The sequence below is a fragment of the Megachile rotundata genome, chromosome 13 (assembly GCF_050947335.1).
Source record: "Megachile rotundata isolate GNS110a chromosome 13, iyMegRotu1, whole genome shotgun sequence".
NCBI lineage: Eukaryota > Metazoa > Arthropoda > Insecta > Hymenoptera > Megachilidae > Megachile > Megachile rotundata.
Window position 1 is genome coordinate 2,465,180 of NC_134995.1, and position 21,480 is coordinate 2,486,659.

At 38.4% G+C, this 21,480-nt stretch overlaps 1 protein-coding gene and 1 pseudogene across 1 annotated transcript; one reads left to right on the forward strand and one right to left on the reverse strand.

The window, feature by feature from the left end:
- Positions 1 to 18,305: 18,305 nt before the first annotated feature.
- On the forward strand, positions 18,306 to 19,176 carry LOC143265680 (cytochrome b pseudogene; annotated as a pseudogene).
- A 1,068-nt stretch (positions 19,177 to 20,244) lies between these two features.
- Positions 20,245 to 21,147, reverse strand: LOC143265681 (cytochrome c oxidase subunit 3-like). The gene is given in 2 exon segments (XM_076539237.1): positions 20,245 to 20,877; positions 21,142 to 21,147. Coding segments are annotated over 2 exon segments (552 nt in total). The 3' UTR covers positions 20,245 to 20,331.
- Between the last annotated feature and the right edge of the window lie 333 nt (positions 21,148 to 21,480).

Here is a 21,480-nt window from a genome sequence, read left to right on the forward strand (position 1 = left end):
TTGAATTCACTAAAATTTATGCAAAGATACAATTGATCCATGTAAGAAGAAATGAATGAAATTCTCAAATACACATCGCTGCTTATACGTAGAAATTCTCATCAATACATACAAAAGAAGTTCGCGTGAGTTACAAAACAAAACCTTTTTCTCTTACACAACAAAAACAAGGAACTTATTACGTGTTAATAGGACGCTAGTCTTTGGAATACTTATGATTTGTACTGTAAGTTAAATGAAATAACTAAACTAAATAAGATTATTACAAATGAAAAATAACAGAATGTTTGTCGTAATAAATCAAAGAAAATAATGTCTCTCACAAAAATTCTTACAAACGAAAAATAATATTTTTGCAAAGCCGGAACGTCTCGCACTTCAATGTAACTTAACAAAATAAATTTTTCTAAATTGAACATAAATATAGATTTTCTTCTGACTGGAATTAACGAACTTAAATCACACTCCTTTTGTTTTCTTATATACTACTTCACTGTCCTTGCAGTTTTTCTTTTTATTTTATGACTAGCACAACGAAACAAAATGACACTCTTCTTTTTTTTTTTTTTTATAACCTTATACCCTAATTCACTGTCTTCTTCAGCTAATAACGAAACAAAACCAAAATTCCTGTTTTTATAACACATTAACTTAAGGTAGGGTTTCAGTCCCTCTTTTGTACCACTTATACATATCACTTACGCACTCACTAACTGTCTTGCAGTTTTTTTTTTTGTTTGTTCATTTCATTGTTTAAAATATGTATCTAGTAGATCCTCCGTGAGCTGCAGGAGGCCGAGTGGGTCTTGGGGGTTTATGACCGGATTTGGAAGAATCCTAGGGTCGTCCGCTGTAGGCCCACTTGTGACGGCACTGGCCTCATCCTGCAGGCGATGACCTTCAGCTCCCGTCTCCTCCTCTGAGCATAATTCCCAAGAATCTCCACTATCGTCTGATGCGACCAGAAGGCTGAGTGGAGACCCTTCACGTTGGGCTGGCCCGGCAGTTGGTTGTATCACTGCATCAGCAACCTCGTTGTTATTGAGCTTGTTGGCCGTTGAAGGGGCCAACCGTCTACCTTTTCCAACATCCGATTCCTTGGGGATCCCCGCCCGCGGGATTTGGGTTCGTTGATCCTTTTTAATTGCGGATACTTGGAGACCCCGTCCCCGGGCCGCCCTGCCTTGTGCCGGCGAGAACCATTTGGCTGGAATTCTGGTGTTCAACACCTGTGGTGGAGCCTCATGGTAGTTAATATCCAGGCCCGTCTGAGTTGGCCTAGTGATCATGGCCCACTTAGCGTAAGCCTGTGTTCCCACTTCTTTCTTTTGCACTTGTTGGGTGTTCATGGTCTCGTGTTGGTCTCTCGTTTGCGTTAGTTGTTGCTTGAATGATTGTTCAATGCTAACTGATATGAATGATCGCGACACGTCTTGGTACCTGGGCGTGTACCCCCACTCACTATCCCCACTCCATGGTGGTCCTTAGAAAGGGCTCATGGTGTTTCTCGTCATTTCCCCTGCTTAAGTTTGGCTGGTGGTCTCATCCCTTCCCGGGTAACAATACTCTCCTTCGCTGATCGGCGGCTTGTAGGGGCGTAGATTGGATGCGTGGAAAGTTCCCCGAAGTTCCTTCGTTTCTGGGTGACGCAATTCAAAGGTCGCCGGACCTTTTTGGCGCGATAGAAGATACGGCCCTTCATATAAGTGAAAAAATTTCGCAACCTCCCGATCAGCGGCACATGATATAGGATTTGTTCTTAACAATACCTGTTCCTCAACTTTAAACGGATACGGGGTGCGCCCAGTATTCGCCCGTTCCTGCCGTTTACGACCCCTTTTCAACATAATCTCCCGCGCGAGCTGCAATTTATACTCATGAGAGTGATCTTGATTATTTTTCTCTACGTAACGACTCATCCACTTATCCCACGGACGATTAGGAAACCGTTTTTCTAAAAGTTCTATAGGCGTACATCCCGTACTGTAATGATACAGTTCGTTACAACAGGTTTCTATTACTTGAATGTACTTTGTCCAAGTCGAGTGCTTCGTCTGAATTAGTGTTCTAAATATCCTTCCTATTTCCTTGTTAACTCTTTCTACTGGATTACTTTGTGGGTGGCGAATTGATGACAAAACGTGTTTTATATTTAGCTGTTTTAACGTTTCAGACCATACTTTCGACGTGAATTGGGTTCCGTGATTAGTTATGATGCGCTCTGGTTTCCCGATTTTCGGAATGAATTCTTTAATCAACCTAGCTACCGTTACCCTCGTAGTAATTCGCCTGAGTGGATACAATTTAACAAATTTTGAAAATACATCTTCAAACACGACAAGGTATTTAAAACCGGCTTGAGCGGTTGGCAGTGGTCCATAATAATCTATAGATACCAGATCTAATGGTGCACATGGAAGAATCAATTGCATATCCACATGAATTGGATGTGTTAAGACTTTAACCCTTTGACAAATATCACACGACGAAATGTATCTGCGAACCGTTCTCGCCAATTTAGGAAAATAGAAAGCTTCAGAAATTAGTTGAATACATTTGTCGCTTCCAGGATGAGCATAGATTTCGTGGACTTCCTTTATTAATGAGATGACTTTGTCTTGCGGAATTACGCACCTCCACCCTAGGTTCTCACTCTTATGGAATAGTACTCCTCTTTTAAGACTATATTTATTCTCTAACCCGTTTGAATCGCTCTCAAGCGTATTAATAAGTTCTCCTAGCCGTCGATCAGATCTTTGGTACTTTGATATATTAATGAAAAAGTGGACTAAATCTTTAGATAATTGTCTAACTAACGTGGTAAGAATTGGAATTTTAGTTTCGTTATTGGAGTTAAAACTTGCTGACCATAAATACATTCTACTTAGGCAATCTGCTGGAACATTTTCTTTCCCCGGACAATGTTTGATTTCGATCGAGTAATCCTGAATTGATAAAATCCACCTTGTCAATCGTTGACTGAGAAATCTACTGCTCATCAGAAACGTGAGAGCATGGTGATCTGTTAACAAGATTACTTGAGCTCCATAAAGATACGTTCGAAATTTCGCCAATGCCCATACAACTGCCAACAATTCCTTTTCAGATGTAAAATATGCAAGCTCTGCTCCTTTGAGAGTTCTACTTCCGAATGAGATAGGTCTTAATTCTCCTTTATCATCATATTGAGCCAAGACACATCCTAGTCCCGAAAAACTAGCATCTGTTGAAAGGTAATATTCGCGATCTGGAATTGGAAAACGAAGGACGACCGTTTGACAGAAGACCTCTTTAGTTCGTTTAAAAGCTTCTTCCATTTCGGATGACCATTCCCATCGCCTTCCCTTTTTCAACAAGCCCAATAACGGAGCAATCACTTGGGCATGATGGTTAGCGAACCTACTGTAAAAATTAATTAATCCCAAAAAACCACGGAGCTGTTTGACGTTTACAGGAGCCGGAAAATCACGAATGGCTGCTACCTTTCCTGGATCCTGCTTTAGTCCTTGTGGGGACAATACATGACCCAGAAAAGTGATCTCTCTCGCCATGAATTGACATTTATCTAAATTGACCGTTAACCCATGCTCCTTCAGTCGTTCAAACAACTTTGCCAAATGCTTTAGGTGTTGATCAAAAGAAATGGAAATGCATAATAGATCGTCTATGAAATTTATCATGAAGGATTCTAAACCCTCTAATACTCGTCTAAGAGCACGAACAAGACTTGCCGAACTTGTCTTTAACCCAAATGGAGTTACTGTATATTCGTAACACCTTCCACGATATAGAAAAGCTGTATATTTGCAAGAGTCTGGAGTGAGAGGTATCTGCCAAAAGCTGTTTGTTAAATCAAGACTTGTCATATAATTAACTCCCGGAAAACGTTGAAAAATTTGATCGATTGACTCGGATCTTTCGTTATCGGCCAGAAGAAGCCGATTCAACATGCGTGCGTCAAGACACAATCTAAGAGATCCATTCTTCTTAATTACTGGAACAAGAGGATTAATATAGGAACTGTTGGACGGTTGAATTATATTGTACTGCAACATCTTGTCGATTTCCACGTCTGCCTGTTCCAAATACTTAACCGGAATAGGATACGTTCGTTGAATAAACGGGACTTCATGGCACACTCGAAGCTGATGTTGGTAGCAGTGTACACGACCTGGACGATCACTCCAAATTTCTTGATGATTGAGAATTACCTCCTTCAATTGCTGACGTTGAGATGGACTTATCTCGCACATTTTTAACTTGTCGTCAATTCGATCTTCAATGGATTGAAGTTGATTCTCATCAGCTGTTGTCAGAGCGAGAACCCGATTATTATCTTCTAGCCTGTCTATCCACTCATCTTCCAGGGGCTTCATATCGAGGCCAGTTTTTTCTTGTCCTTGCTTAATAAATAGACGGTCTTTTTCCAAATCCAATACCGATCTAAGAGCTCGCAAAATGTCAATTCCCAGAATGAAAGAATGTATCAAATCAGGGACAACTACTACAGGAGCTAATTGTTCTGTTGACTCGAACTGGATTTTTATGAAAAGCTGTTTTTTCAAACGTACTGATTTTGATCCTGTTGCCCCGATCACGCAACTACTCGTGATTGGAAGGGTTGGACATCCTTTGAGTTTTTCGTAATGCTGTTGGTACCAAGCTTTCGACATTGCCGTTATTGCGCTCCCTGTGTCCAGCAACGCGATCACAGGAATGCCGTGAGCCATTATTTGAATCTCTGGACTTCTATTCGAATGAACTGGTTGGTGGACGTTTCGATCGCTACTTGCTAACTCTTCGCGCAAATTTGGAAATAAGGATATCACTACGTTATTGTCTTCACTTCCCCTTTTCTTTTTTACAGAGGTTCCCTGAACTGTCACCGGGGTTGAGCTAAGTTCTTTTGTCGGGGACCTCAATCCTCGTTTCCCGACAACTGAGCTAGCTCCTGGGTTTGTTCTATCTGACCTGTATCCGGGTCTTCCTCGATCTCAGTTAGTCTGATCTTGACCGGGGTGGATTCTCGTCGCGAATCTACATTGCGTGGTTGTTGATTACGATAATTATCGTAGTAACGATTACGTGGTGCCTCTTGTGGAACTGTATTACCAGTCGGAAGGTTATTTCGGACTTGATTTGACGTATTTACGTTATTACGATACTGATTATTCTGCGTTGCTACTACTCTTGATGTAGTATTCTGATCCGGATTGCGTAATTGAAAACGATTAATAGTACCCCCATTGTCCCATCGGTCTAACAGAGCGAGAAAAGCGTCTACAGTAGTGATATTTTGTGCGGAGACTGCATCATAGATTGCCTGGGTGAAATGTCTTGCGGCTATATGGACGATTTCTTCATCGGATCGACGTGGAGTTAGATCTCGTGCGTTGCCTATCAATCGCATAGCATATGTAACCCGAGTCATTCCTGCATCCTCACGGTAGTATTTTGACTCTAGATTCGTTCGTATTTTCCGTTGTACCGCCGTGCTCCAAAATTGATTAAGAAAGCTATTGGCAAATTCCTCCCACGTCCTAACCTGACCGGAAACTAAGTCCCACCATTCGCTAGCAACCCCACTCAATGACTGATCTATTATCACATGCATCTCCTCCTGAGGGATTTGTGCAACCTTTATAAACCTTTCTAATTCCCGCAAAAACTTTGGCGGTCGCTCCGTTACTAACCCTTCGAATTTTGGGAGCTGCGGTTTCACCCGAAATGGACGTTCTGCGACAAGAGATGTTCTACTCTGGTCGTCCTGTCTTTTGACATTTTCACGAGTTTCTTTATGATTTGTTAACGACGGACGCGAACGCGACTGTAAATCTTGTACTCTCGAATTTTCGTACCTAGTCGACCTTGCCGGTACTCCAACCGTGCTCATTCCTTCTAATTCTGCCCTAAAGCGGTGTACGTCTTCGCGGATTTCCTGGCGAAATTGTGTGAGCGTTTGGAACAGATCATCGCCCTCCTGTGTAACCCTATTTTCTACCTGAGTTTTCAATTCCTTTTCTAGCTGTTTAAAACGCAATTCTTGACGATCCTGCCTATCCCTGATCTCCGAAAGGAGTTTTGCAATGCTATCGAGAGTTACGTTAGATTGATCCTCATCATTCGCGGCTCTATCTACCTGAGCGACACTCTGAGGTTGCTGTTCTAATGATACATCGGCTCGCGTACCTGTGTTAACCGGTGAACGCGGAAGCTGAGACCCTCTAAAGAAACCACCATCAACCTGCTCACCTATACGTTCATCTCCTACCAGCTCGTCCTCGTAAGACTGGTCAAATTGCTTTTTCGATTTAGCCCTTCTTCCTTTCGACATTTTGAAATTAATTGAGCTACTGACTCTCGAGCTGAAACCTATCCTATCTTGCCCCTTGTTCGGGCGCCAATTATGTAACCGCTCTTCCCTCTCTATAAGCTTTTTTATATGACTATCCCTTTTGATTAAGTAGATTAAGGTAGACACGTGAGGAAAGTTCAGACTGTTTTTTTTTTTAAAAAGGGTTCGCGTTGAAAGATTTCAAGGCAAGAGGAAGGATAGCAATTCAGCCAATGACACACTCGTTTAAATATAATACACACAAATTTATTAAATTTAGATATTTAATATGACTGGTCTATAAATTATTTGTCTTTTATGCCCTGAGCGCTTGAACGAGGCCCTGCGATACTAACGGCAAAATTCTTTGAAAAATAAATACGCTGATGGGAGATTGCGATATCTGCTTTAACTATATTTCGATTATTATTACTCCGAAGAGTTTACAAAAACGATTTTGGAATTCGCTAGGTATCGATGTTTACACCCAGACGAACGTTCGTCACCTCGCGCGGTAAATAGAGACTCGGCCTTGACAAGGCCGTAGCAAGCGACACACTAAATAAAGAAAAACCCCTTTCTCGACTTTAACGCTTTGTTCAAAGATATTCTAGCTACGACGCTGGTGCTCAACTTGCGGCGCACTATCGTTATACTACGCTCTTTAGAGCGTGTGACACAGGAATGTCAAAGTACGAGGTGTGACACAAAAGTAACGAGACTAGGTCTGTAACTTGAAAAAACAATGGAATTAGCAGCAATTATTTTTGTGGCATCATCCCACATACCTCCTCTATCCATGTTGCCAATTTCGATTGAATCGGTCATACCATTTGGAAATATTGCGTTATTTAGTGAACACGTGCAACTGCATTCTGCCGGAAAAATGTCTAACGTAAAAACCGAACAGCGAATAAACATCAAGTTTCTTGTAAAATTTTTTGAAATCTGTTGTAACGTGTTATGAGACATGTATTTTTACCTATGACTCACAAAGTAAGCGCCAGTCGATGCAATGGAAGTCTTCAGGAACCCCAAAATCCAAAAAAGAACGCATGTCAAAATCAAAATTCGACAATAATGGAATTGTAATGATTGAGTGGTCTCCCAGTGGTCAGACTGTTAACTAACACTATTACATTGAAATACTAAAAAGACTTCGTGAAAAAATTAGGAAAAAAAGGCCACAGTTGTGAAGCGATGGATGGCTGTTGCTCCGGGACAAAGCACCCGCTCACACGGCACTATCTGTCAAGCAGTTTCTGACCAGCAAAATTATTATTGTGATAGGGAATCCTCCTTATTCGCCTGATTTGGCTTCATGCGACTTTTTTTTATTTCCTAAAGTTAAATTTTGCTTAAAGGGAACCCATTTCACCTCAGTTGAAGAGGTTCAGGCAAAAACGGAGAATCGTCCGAAAGGACTTCCAAAAACCTTGTTCCAGAATTGTTACCAGCAATAGCAGCACCGAATGCATAAGTCTGTGAATGCTGAAGGGGACTACTTTGAAGGTGATAATGTCACGGAGAACTGATTTTGCAGATACAATGATTTATTGGACTAGTCTCGTTACTTTTGTGTCACACCTCGTATGATCAGTGGGTTTATGAGCCACTTAATCACGTTTGACATTGGCCACGCCACTGTGGCTATGAGTTAACAGGAAGAGAGGGAATGCACACTCAAGAATTGTATGGGTTCCGGCCCCTCTGTAACTCACAACACACAAATGTAACGATAGCTCCAAATCCTCAATTTTGGTTCCGAATCACGCGTAAAGGAACTTCCAAATTGCAGTAAACTGCCCGAGCTCAGGAGAGAGTGAATAACGAACCTGAGGGTTTCTGGGGCCTGAAGGCTTCGTTATCACCCCTGGCTTTGCTCGTTTGTAATTCGTCTATACGTGAGATGGGAGAGGCACTCGTCTGAGCGAGCGGGTCTCGTTTCTCCGATTTTCAAATTAACAATAACTTGGAAGCTTTCTGTCTATTAGATTTATCACGTCACCTACTTCGCACTCCAAACTACATTAAAAATGCCTGAGCTCAGGAATGGATGAAAAACGAGTTTTTGGGATCTAGGGCCTCAAACACGTTATCACCATTGGCTTCACTCGTACGACATTCGCGAGTACTCAAGATGGGAGAGGCACTTTTTAGAAATAAGTAAGTCTCGGTTCTCGGATCTTCGAATGTACGTAAATTTGGAGTGGTTTCCTAATTGACTCTGATCCCCCGGTTGCAAAATCTCCGATTTTCCAAATCGCGGGAATAACGCGTAACCGTGCCGTGATACAGTTTGGATCAACGACTCCTCAGTTTGAGGCGCGAACAATAACCGTGAGCACCAGCCGTTTTACTGCGTGTTCGATAGTCAGTTTGACTCAAGCTATGTTCCGTTTTTCGTTAGGCGGACCCCCTTGTTAGAATTACGAGTGATCTAGAAGCCGGTCGAGATCAGAGTGACGATCGATTTCACGGCTTGCGGGTCGATCGCTCACCTGTCCCCTGGAGGGGATAACACGCATGCGCTATTAGGACGCGTGACGAAATAGTCTGCCTAATTGCTCTCTACCCCACCCCGCAATCCGCGAACTATGAATCGCTAATATGTGAGCGTACTTTGTACGGTTACAATCTACCCTACTAGTTCGCGAGAATATGGCCGCCCGCGTACCTATTCCTCTCAGGGATACGTCAATTCGCGGGCCGCGAGCCCCTATCGCGCGCGAAATCTTGTCGCCTATTAGCAAAGTTGTCGAAACCGGGTGAAGGTATCTATAGAGCGGATTGGTCCAATCGCGCGCGCGGAAATAATTTTTAACAAAGCTTAATTAACATCTAATCAAGGGTTTCATCATGGTTCTCCGCGGAGTTAGCCGAAGTTCCAGCCCGTTCGTTTCCATTTCGTGTCGTCGTCGTTTCCCCTCTTGCGTCCGCTCTCGGTCTCTTCGCAGCCGCCCGCTTCGGAGCGTGCAGCAAATCATGATGCCTTCCATGGTAAATCGCGCAGTTCCTTGAGCGGCAGGCATTTTGAAAATGCCCCGATCGTAAGCATTTGAGACATAATTTAAATTTTCGGACTATAAGCCACCGACGTTCTGGTGTCTCATTTGCAAATACGCGGCATTCCCATAAATTATGGTTGTTCCTATTGCCTAGGACACACATCTTGTTCGGGTTCCTCTTGGAGGTCGAAGGAGCATTGCTATACTCAGCTTGCACCGTGTATGCAGCTGCTGAGTGCACCGGCCGGGGACCTGTTTTGCTTTTTTCTGTGCCCTTGCGCGATGTTGTACTTTGGGGTTCCGTAAGGAAAACGCCGGTCTTTACTGCTAATTCGGCTTCCCGATGGAGGAAGTCTGAGAGTTTCTCTAAATCGGACAATTCTTCTGTCACCTCCGCGGCATACCGGTTATAGGCGTATCTCAACGCGGAAGGCAGCTTTCCACTGATGTTTCCGATTAGATCCATACTATATAGATACCCCGTTAATTTGAAAGATTTAAAAGCAGCAACCGCGTTTCTGAGGTTACTCGCGAATTGTATTAAATTTATTTTTCCGGAGTCCACTGCAGGCATGCTTTTTAAATCAACCACGATTTTCTCCGCGATAAACTTCTTATTTCCATAGTGGAGCTCCAACACATCCATTACGGCCTTCGCGTCTCTGCTCGTAGCCAACAAGATTTTTACTTTTTCTCGCGCATCTCCCTGCAGCGCTTGAAACAATCGCGCGATATTTTCGCGATCGTTATATCCCCCGGCTACCGAAGACAGCTCATAGGCCTCCTTGAAGTGCAACCAATCCAAGGGGTTGCCGGAAAAGGTGGGCAATTTTCCGGAGCTCGTTAATCGATTTAGTAAGCGCGAGCTTCCTTCGTTGAGCATCGATGCCTCTCGAACCGAGCGCAGTGTGCTCTCGATCGCCTCAACCAAACGCATGGTAGGATCGGCTTGGTTGTTCGTCACTGTGTTTCGCGATGTTGAAGGGATTGGAGTAGACGCGCGGTTAACATATTCGTCCCTTATTTCGGAGCAAGGAGATGATGCTGTATCTTCAGCCAGTACAGCGTCGCCTCCGACCGAACCACCCTGACGCGCATTGTGCGCAGGGGATGCGGCTCCTTGTGCGATATTGTCCCTACTACCCGAAGGAATCGGCACCGAAACTTGTACCGTATTCCCGCGGCTAGTAGTGGCTTCCATATCGTTGTTCCCGTTGTCCACCGGTTGTGTAACCTTTCGTGGACGACCCCTTTTTCGCGGAGGTTCATTCGCGGTAACTACGTTCCCTACTCTCTTCCTTTTAGGAGGCATTGTATGGTATTGCAAAAATAGAACGGGCTTAAATATTCAATTATTCAAAATCAAATCAAATCCAAAGTCAAATCCAAAATCAAATTCAATTAAATCCGAAAAATCGAAATATTCAATTAATTCCGAAAAAAGAAACGAAATATTCAATTAATTCCGAAAAAAATCGAAATATTTAATTAATACCGAAAAAGTCGAAATATTTAATTAATCCCCAAAAAATCTAAACAAAAACAAGAACCCGGCGTAATGTCCCGGGTTTCGGCACCAAAAAATATGTTGAAAACGTAAGGGAAATAAAAGAAACACAAATTGAACGGGGATAAATTAAACATATTTATTCACAAACACGAAGTATACAATTCGAAACAGAATAACAACAGGAATAATATGTACAATAATATAATGAATATACGAACACTAATAAACGATTTCGAATAATATATGTTAAATAATACGAATTAATTTGGAAAATGAATAATAATTGACAAAAATAAGGAACGTGAAATCACAATAAACTAATTAACAAAGAAATTAGTTTTGGAAAATGATTTTAACGATAGTTTCAATGAGGCGAGGCAAGGGCGTAAGTACGATCGAATTGCGAGGCGGCTATCGAGCGAACGAACGAACGAATGATAAGAGCGACTCGATCCGTAGCGGCACGGACCCCGCTGAGTCACGTGGTCCTACCCCCACTACGGACGATATCGATCCGAGAACGATTCAAAATCCTGGTGGCTTTGCTCTTAGGTTAGCCTGTACGTCTCGGAAAATTACCGAAGTAATTTCCGTCCGTCGACCCTCACAACAGGAGATGCAAAGCATCATCCCTCACGGGGCTTCATGGAGGCCTCAGAGGGACGTAGAACGCCCCCCCTAGCCACGGCTTGTCGACTACAGGGACACATAAAGCGCCCCCGCGCCGCAAAGAGATCACCTACCAGTCCATAACATAACAATAAATTATAAGCAATCAATAATTAACAATTTTGATGCCTCTCATTTCCACTCGTTACCCCCTTGCATTCTTTACAAACGTCCTCCTAACTCAAATTAGTACATATATAACACCAAATCGCGGCAAACTAAAAAATGCCGATAATTATAAACTAAAATGAAATATTTCACGTTCCTGTCATCAACATATTTCATACCAATTTTTTAATATAAATATTAATCCTTTAAATTACATATATAATTTTATAATTTTTACATTATTAACAATATATTTATGTTATATAAATTTAAATCAATCATTATTGTTGGAATGGTAAGGGCATTTCTGGAAATATCTGCGTGCCTGTGTTGACAGAGAGGGGGCAATCGCGTCCAGCAGCGCCGCTCAATCCGATCGAGGAGTTAGTTAGTTCGGTATAGCGTTTTGTATTGCGTAACAGGTTATGGGCCCAGACGAGTTCTAAAATTGTGCAGTGAGCGTATTTAAGAAAACTACAAACGGTTGAATTGTAAAAGTGCCGAACAGAGAAAATCGTCGCGTGGTCATCATGAATCTAAATCAAATTCCGAAGCTAAGTGAGAAGAACTATGAATCTTGGAAAATTCAAATACGAAGTCTGTTAGTATATAACGAATTATGGGCATACACGAATGGGACTGTAGTGAAAACTGAACAAACTCAAAATGAATGGAACAGTAAAGACGAAAAGGCATTGGCTTTGATTCTCCTGAGCGTGGAAGAAAATCAGTTAAATCATGTAAAAAAGGCCGTAACATCACGTGAAGCATGGGAAAATCTGCAAAGAGTTCATCAATCAAAAGGCCCGGTAAGAAGAGTTACTTTATATAAAGAATTATTGAGAATAAAAAAGGACGCGCATCAGACGATGACGCAATACGTGAATTCCTTCCAGAACAAACTAGAACAATTGCAGGAAGTGGGGGTACATATACCGGACGATCTAGTACCGATCATGTTGTTAGCGTCCTTACCGACCGAATATGAGAACTTCGTCATCGCAATTCAAACACGTGACGAGCTCCCTGATTTTGAGAGTTTGAAAGAAAAACTCATAGAAGAGGAAGCCAGAAAGCAGCAAACAAATCCCTCAGAAAAAGAAAACTCACAAAATGAAGCGTTGATGGCAAAGAAGAAATTTACTAGATATCCTAAAGGAAAGAATTATATCAATAAAATTATGGCAGCAATCAAGTACGACAACCAAAATTCAGTGGAAGCTGCCATATTTGCAAGAAATATGGGCACCGTGCAAGTGAATGTCACTCCAGGCAAGAAAGAGGCGACGCTATGTTGATTACAGCATTGTATAATCATGAAAAAAATTCCAAGGTTTGGTACTTGGATAGTGGTGCGACCACGCACATGAGTAATGAAAAGCAGAAGTTTGCTAGTATTGATGACCATCACACAGATATCTATACAGCAACAAATGAAAAAGTGGGTGCGACAGGAAAAGGACAAATAAACATAGAAGTAAATGTGACAGATAATTATCAGAACAATGTGAAGTTACAAGAAGCAATGCTTGTGCCAAATTTTAAGAGCAACTTGCTATCAGTCTCGCAGATTACTAGAAACGGATACAAAGTGACATTTTATAAAGATGGTGCCAAAGTGAGACGTCCTGATGGCAGTGTGGCAATGAGTGCTAAGAAACAAAACGGATTGTATGTGGTAGAAGAAAGTGAAAAACATAGTGCAATGTTACATACGCAAAAATGCAATGCGTTAATGAAATGGCATACCAGATTGGGACATCTTAACTTTGGTGATGTGTATAAACTAAGAAGAAATAATATGGTAGATGGTATGAACGATATCTTAGAAAATGTAAATCCAGTGTGCGAGATATGCATTAAAGCAAAAATAAATCAGTTACCATATACATCATCAACTCATAGAGAGTCTGACATATTGGGACTAGTGCACAGCGACATTTGTGGGCCATTTAGTGTTGAATCTTTAGGGGGAGCACGATACTTTATTACATTCATAGATGATAACAGTCGCAACATTCAAGTTAAACCATTAAAGAAGCGATCAGAAGCATTAGAGGCTTTTAAGGAATATAAGGTATGTGTAGAAAGACTAACGGGTAAACAAATAAGAAAATTAAGAACTGATAATGTCACTGAATATCTTTCACGAGAGTTCAATGACTTTCTAAAACGGGAAGGAATTTCAAGACAATTAGCAGTGGAGTATACTCCGCAGCAAAATGGAGTATCAGAAAGAGTAAATCGCACTTTAGTAGAAATGGCCCGGTGCATGCTTGCACAAAGTGGATTACCTAAGTCATTGTGGGCCGAGGCTATTAATGCGGCAGTCTATATAAGAAATAGGTGTCCGACAAGGGCAAATCAAAATGTAACACCATATGAAATGTGGTCAGGACGAAAACCATATATAGGTTTTCTGAGAAGTTTCGGTAGCAGAGTTATAGCACTTGAGAAAGGAAAGACTAGAAATAAATTTGATGTAAAAGGCAAGGAATACGTCATGGTGGGGTACTCAAGTGAAGCAAAGGCATATAGGTTATGGGAGAAAGGAACCAATAAAGTAATAAAGAGAAGGGATGTGCGATTCATCGAGGACTGGAGTGTAAATCCGACTGAGAACGAAGTGCAATTATTTGAGGCGCCAATAAATAACACACAAATAGAAGAAGATAGCGAACAAGTAACTGAAGACCAAGAAGCACAAAGGATTGCAACAGAGGAATCCGAGGAGGAGCTCGGAAGTGAGGATCTACAGATTACACATAGCAGAGGACAAGGCCGTCCTAGATTGGAAAGAACTGGGAAAAGAGGTAGACCTCGTAAAATATATCAAACAAAGAATATCCAAGAAATGGACCATACAGAACCAGCAACCGTGGAAGAAGCTATGTCAACCCCAGATAACGAATTCTGACTAGAAGCAATGGCAAACGAATTCAAAGCACTTCAGGAACATAACACGTGGACCTTGGTTAATAGACCGGTAGGTAAAAATATATTAAAATGTAAATGGGTGTTTAGGATAAAGAGGCATCAAGATGGGTCCATCGACAAGTATAAGGCCAGGTTGGTAGCACGAGGGGACCAACAGCGCGAAGGAGAGGATTTTAATGAGGTATTTGCACCCGTTGTCAGGATGGACACCATTCGCACTATTTTAGCGGTCAGTGCAGCAAAGGGAATGCAGGTACATCAAATGGATGTCGAAACCGCTTACATACAGGGAGACTTGACGGAGGAAATTTATATGGAGCAACCACAAATGTTTGTAAACGTGGATGAAAAAGAAAAGGTCTGTAAACTGAATAAACCGCTATACGGGCTTAAACAAGCGGGACGTGAATGGTATCACAAATTAGATAGCTATTTAACGAGCTTAAATTTTAAGAAAACAGCAGTTAATCCATGTGTGTATGTTGATGCAAGAAAGAGTAGCGATACCATAATTGTAGTGTATGTTGATGATTTATTGATTGTGTCCACTAGTTTAGTTAATATAAATATCGTAAAGAGTGCATTAAAAGAAAAATTTAAAATAAGAGATTTAGGTTGTGTTAAGGATATTTTAGGTATGCACATAGATCGTGACGGAACAGGAGACATCAAAATAAGCCAGAAAATGTATGTCCAAGACATGTTAAAGAGATATGGAATGGAAGAGTGTAATCCGCAAAATACGCCTATGGAAGCAAATTTAGACATAGCAAGAATGAAAGATGAGTCAAATACTAAACAGGTATTAAATAAGCCATATAGAGAACTAGTGGGATCTCTAAACTATTTAGCGTGTGCAACCAGGCCTGACATCGCGTTTGCAACCAATGTACTTAGTAGATTTTGTAACAACCCTCAAGAAATGCATTGGAAAATGGCCAAACGAGTATTAAGATATTTAAAGGCTACTATAGATTATGGTATAAGGTATCAAAAAGGAAACGAGGACTTAACAGCGTTTGTTGATTCTGATTGGGCTGGTGACACATCGGACAGAAAGTCATGTACGGGTTATGTAGTAAAATTAGCAGGAGGTCCAATTAGTTGGTTAACTAGAAAACAAAAATCTGTTGCGCTCTCTACGATGGAGGCAGAGTATATGGCGCTATCGGAAGTAACTAAAGAAGTTGTATATTTGCGAAATTTGTTAGAACATTTAAAATTACAGACCTTATGCGAAAAACCGACGAAAGTATATTGCGACAATCAAAGTGCTATTCAGTTATCGAAGAACAGTGTATACCATTCTCGCAGTAAACACATAGACATTAGATATCATTTTTCGCGAGAAGCGCGAGAACAAGGCGAAATAGATGTTAATTTTCTGAGTACTAATGAAATGCCGGCGGATGTGCTAACTAAATCGCTCACAAATGAAAGGCACAAGTCTTGCGTTAAATTATTAAATTTGTTACTTTAAGTAGAAGAAGCAATGAATACTCCGGCATGCAGATAAGGGGGAGTGTTGGAATGGTAAGGGCATTTCTGGAAATATCTGCGTGCCTGTGTTGACAGAGAGGGGGCAATCGCGTCCAGCAGCGCCGCTCAAGCCGATCGAGGAGTTAGTTAGTTCGGTATAGCGTTTTGTATTGCGTAACAATTATATACAATAATAATTTTAATTTCAATTATTGGAGGTGTAATAGTTATATTCAATTATTTTATTAGATTAATTAATAATGAAAAAACTAAAATAAATTATTTTAATTATATATACATGTGGGATTCGGTAAAGGGGAATTAATTTTTGCGTGGTATGAGTGTGTGTGATGTACGAGTGTGAAACAAAAGAGTGTGAATGCGTAGTATAAAAAAACGCGACAGCGTCGAAAGGACAGTCTAGTCTTGGCCGAACCGTAGAAACGTGAACTATCATCAATATATTAAATTTTGTATTCCTTTCAATTTATTAAAATATTTACTATAACTTTAATCCGTTTCTCATCTTCTTGCTCCCATCCTACATACATATATATACACTGCTCAAAAGAAATATGGCATAGAAAAATTTTAGGCAAAAATTGACCAAATTTGACTGATGATAACTCCGTGAAAAATCATTGCAAATTTATGCTCTTTTTTTTTAAATTAAAGCTTGAGATCTCTACTTTAAGACCCTGTAGTTCGATTTTAGATGTGATGCATCCCTACCACAATAACACTGTAAATGTGAGGCCATGTTTGCAATATTGAAAATTACGAAGTTTGACAAAATGCATGGACTTGCCACATTTTTTTTTGGTGATACTGTTTACAGCAGCATAAAGTACAAACCTTCATCTTTAATTTCCAGTATGTGGAAAACCGCTGCCATTTTTTTCCGCAAAGATACAGAACTTTAAAGAAACCCTTGCATTTATGGCATATACCGCTGGCATTAGCATTACCCGATATGCACCTCAGAGAGATTGCTGGACAGATTTTGTACATCATATGGCTCTGACAAGAGCCCTTTTTTTTGTGTATTTCTGTGTGATTATCTGTGAGTGTGTATGTTTGAATTCTGATAACGCGTGTTTCCTCCGCGTTGTTGAATGACCCCTTGTAGCGGATTACTTATGTTAATGTAAGCACTAATTTCTTCCTGTGGCATGTAATTCCAAATTTGAGTTAAGACTTGCGACAAGTCTTACAAATTGACAGGTTGTCTTACTAAATTTCTATACGGTTCAGATCTGGATTTACTGCAGGGTGTGGAAGTAATCGAATTGAATTGGGACTGCAAAATTCGAGAATGATTCTCAACGAGGCTTTTCGACGATAATTCATACACACACATACATAGATACTCACACCCAAATACACACAAAAAAAAGCTCTTGTCAGAGCCATATTATGTGCAAAATTTGTCCAGCAACTTTTCCGAGGTGCATATCGGGTAATGCTAATGCCAGCGGTATATGCTATAAATGCAAGGGTCTCTTTAAAGTTCTGTATCTTTGCGGAAAAAAATGGCAGCGGTTTTCCACATACTGGAAATTAAAGATGAAGGTTTGTACTTTATGCTGCTGTAAACAGTATCACCAAAAAAAAATGTGGCAAGTCCATGCATTTTGCCAAACTTCATAATTTTCAATATTGCAAACATGGCTTCACATTTACAGTGTTATTGTGGTAGGGATGCATCAAATCTAAAATCGAACTACAGGGTCTTAAAGTAGAGATCTCAAGCTTTAATTAAAAACAAAGAGTATAAATTTGCAATGATTTTTCACGGAGTTATCATCAGTCAAATTTGGTCAATTTTTGCCTAAAATTTTTCTATGCCATATTTCTTTTGAGCAGTGTATTTATATTATTAATTTTAATATTTACTTTAATTTTATTTATATACAAAAAAAATTATTTTATATTTTATTTTTTAAATTTACCATTAAATCTAAAAATAAATATTAATATTTATAAAATTTATGTATAGCCAATTTATTATTTAACCATTTCATTAATAATTTTATTATTATTTATTATAATTATATCATTTAAAATATGTACATTTAAAATTAAACCTTTACGAAAATTAACTAAATAAGATTTTTAATCAATAAAAATAACTTATACCTTTAAAAGTATAAAAATTATTTGAATGAATTTTTAATTAACAAAAATAACTTATACTTTTAAAAGTATAAAAATTATTTGAATGAATATATAATCAATAAAAATAACTTAAAATTTTTCAATGGAAAATAATAAATTTTTAAAATTAATTAAAAATAATAAATTATTAAATATTATTAGAAATTCAATTATTATTTTACCTACCCCAATTAATATTAACTACATATATATGAAATTTTGGATCAATTTTAGGAATATTCTTAATAATTCAAATTATTTCAGGATTATTCCTCTCAATACATTATTGTCCTAATACTAATTATGCTTTTAATAGAATTATCCATATTATTAAAGATGTAAATTCTGGATGATTAATACGAAATATTCATATAAATGGAGCTTCATTTTATTTCTTATGTATATATATCCATATTAGACGAAATATTTATTATCACTGTTTTTCATCTAACTATGTTTGAAATATCGGAATTATAATTTTATTATTTTCAATAATAACTGCTTTTATAGGATATGTATTACCTTGAGGTCAAATATCATTTTGAGGAGCAACAGTAATTACTAATTTATTGTCAGCTATTCCATATATTGGAGATATAACTGTTCAATGAATTTGAGGAGGATTTTCAATTAATAATGCTACTTTAAATCGATTTTTTTCTTTACATTTTATTATACCATTTATAATTTTATCTATAGTAATATTACATTTATTTTTTTTACATTTAAAAGGGTCTAATAATCCAATAGGAAGAAATAATAATATTTATAAAATTCCATTTAATCCATATTATACAATTAAAGATTTATTAGGATTCATCTTAATTTTATTAATTTTTATAATAATTATTTTAGAATATCCTTATATATTAAGTGACCCAGATAATTTTTTACCAGCAAATCCTATAAATACCCCTACTCACATTAAACCAGAATGATATTTTTTATTTGCTTATTGTTATGGATATAAATAACAAAAACAAATAACGAACTCAAGGAATTAATTAATTAATATTTATTGGCAAAATCAAATCGAATAATTTACAATACATGTACAAAACGAAATTGCAAATCTGTTTCGAATATAATATTTAATGGCAACTCAAAGCGTATCTTAAATTATTAATAATAATTTGTAGCGAAGTAACGATTTGTATCGAGGAGCGAACGAACGAACCGAGCGAAAGGACGGTCATCGAAAGAAAAGAATGCTCGCAATAGATAAGCCGTAGCGGCCCAAGCCCCGCGCTATCACGTGGCCCTTCCCCCACTCCGGCCTATACAATTGCGAATACCTGGCGGCTTTGCTCTTAGGACCAGCCTGAACGTCTCGGAAAAATTACCAATGCAATTTTTCCGTCCGCGGACCCTCGCCAGATGCAAAGCATCGTCGAAATCGGGGTCGATGGAGGCCTCAGGGGTCCGTCGAAAAACGTCCCCCCTAGCCACGGCCTGAACGGCCCCAGGTTCGCAAAAGCGTCCCTGTGCACGCAAAGAGATCACCGTCCAGGTAGCCAATTAAACGCGAATTTACCAATATTCTGCCTTTCTCTCAAGTTTTTCATTCGCTCCTTTACATGGCTTTCGAACTTAATAATAATGCAAAAGGTGCACAAATGCATAATAACTGAAATAGCTTTTCTTCTCATAACAAATAATTAAAACAACGCAGATAAAGAAAATATTTTCAATGATTAAACTAAATTTATAATTTTTGCATTTCTACACGTAACAACATCAAGGTCGCAATCATTTTTATCAATATGAACTTTTAAAAAATATTACGCTGTTATCCCTAAGGTAATTTATTTTTATATATATATAAATTATATTTCATTTTATTTTCAATAATTATTGTTATAATAAATTATTTAGTTTAATAAATTTAAAAATCTCCCCAATTAAATATATTTTTTATATAAATTTTATATTATAATATAATAAATATATAAAATTCTATAGGGTCTTATCGTCCCTAAATAAAATTTAAGGATTTTAACTTAAATTATAAATTTATTAAATACAATTGAGACAGTATATGTAAGTAAATTATTACATTTAATTTCGACTTAAAAATTGATTAATATAAATTTAATCTATATATATATATATATTAATTAATAATTTCATCAATAAATTGATAAATATAAAAATAATCAAATTACATCAACAAAATGTCAATATCATGATCTTCTTTCAAAATTAAAATGATGATTTGAAGATAGATGATAATTTTTTATTCGTATAAAACATACAAATAAAAAAATAATACCAATTATTACATGTAATCCATGAAATCCTGTTATTATAAAAAAAATTGATCTAAAAATTCTATCATTAATACAAAATGAAGCTTCATAATATTCAATATATTGAATTATTGAAAATAAAATTCCTAATAAAATTGTTATAAATAATATAATATTAGTTATTAAATATTTTTTATTTAATAAACAATTATGGGATCATGTTAAAGTTATACCTGATGAAATTAAAATTAATGAATTTAATAAAGGAATATTATAAGGATTAAAAGTAATAATATTTTTAGGAGGTCAATTTATTCCAATATCAATTGATGGTGATAATAAATTATGAAAATAGGTTAAAAAAAAAGAAATAAAGAAAAATAATTCAGAGCAAATTGTTAGTTTATATTGAATATTGGCAAGCCTCTATCTCTTTTGTTTATATGCAGTTGCATGCTTGTGGCAACTGACTTCGCGTAACACCGAGGAGGAAGTTGCGTTATTCACTTTTTATAACTATTCTAATAAAGTCCACGCTACTGTTCGGATCGTTCTCATCACGTCTTTGCATTCCACCTTAACCTTAACAGGTTATGGGCCCAGAGCGCGGTTTCGAATAAAATATTACGCGTTAAGATTCGTGAAATAGTTCTGTGTGAATATTTCGAGTTTACGCGAGTGTGCACTAACCGGCATAGTTTCGAAACGAAGACAAGATGAGTGGTCAGGGATGGACGAGAATCGAGCTATTATCAAAGGACAATTTCGACACTTGGAAGTTACAAGTGCGTGCCGTGCTAATCAAAAATGACCTGTGGGAGTACGTGGAAGGTACGAGAAGAAAACCCGAGGTCGCGGAAGGAGACAACGTCTCGGCAGCAGCGGCGGCAACGTGGGACGCCTCAGACAGAAAGGCGCATTCGGAGCTCATTTTGGCTATCAGTCCAACGGAATTGAAGCAAGTGAAGAGTTGCACAACATCTCGCGAGGTTTGGCTAAAATTACATGAAATTTATCAATCACAAGGAC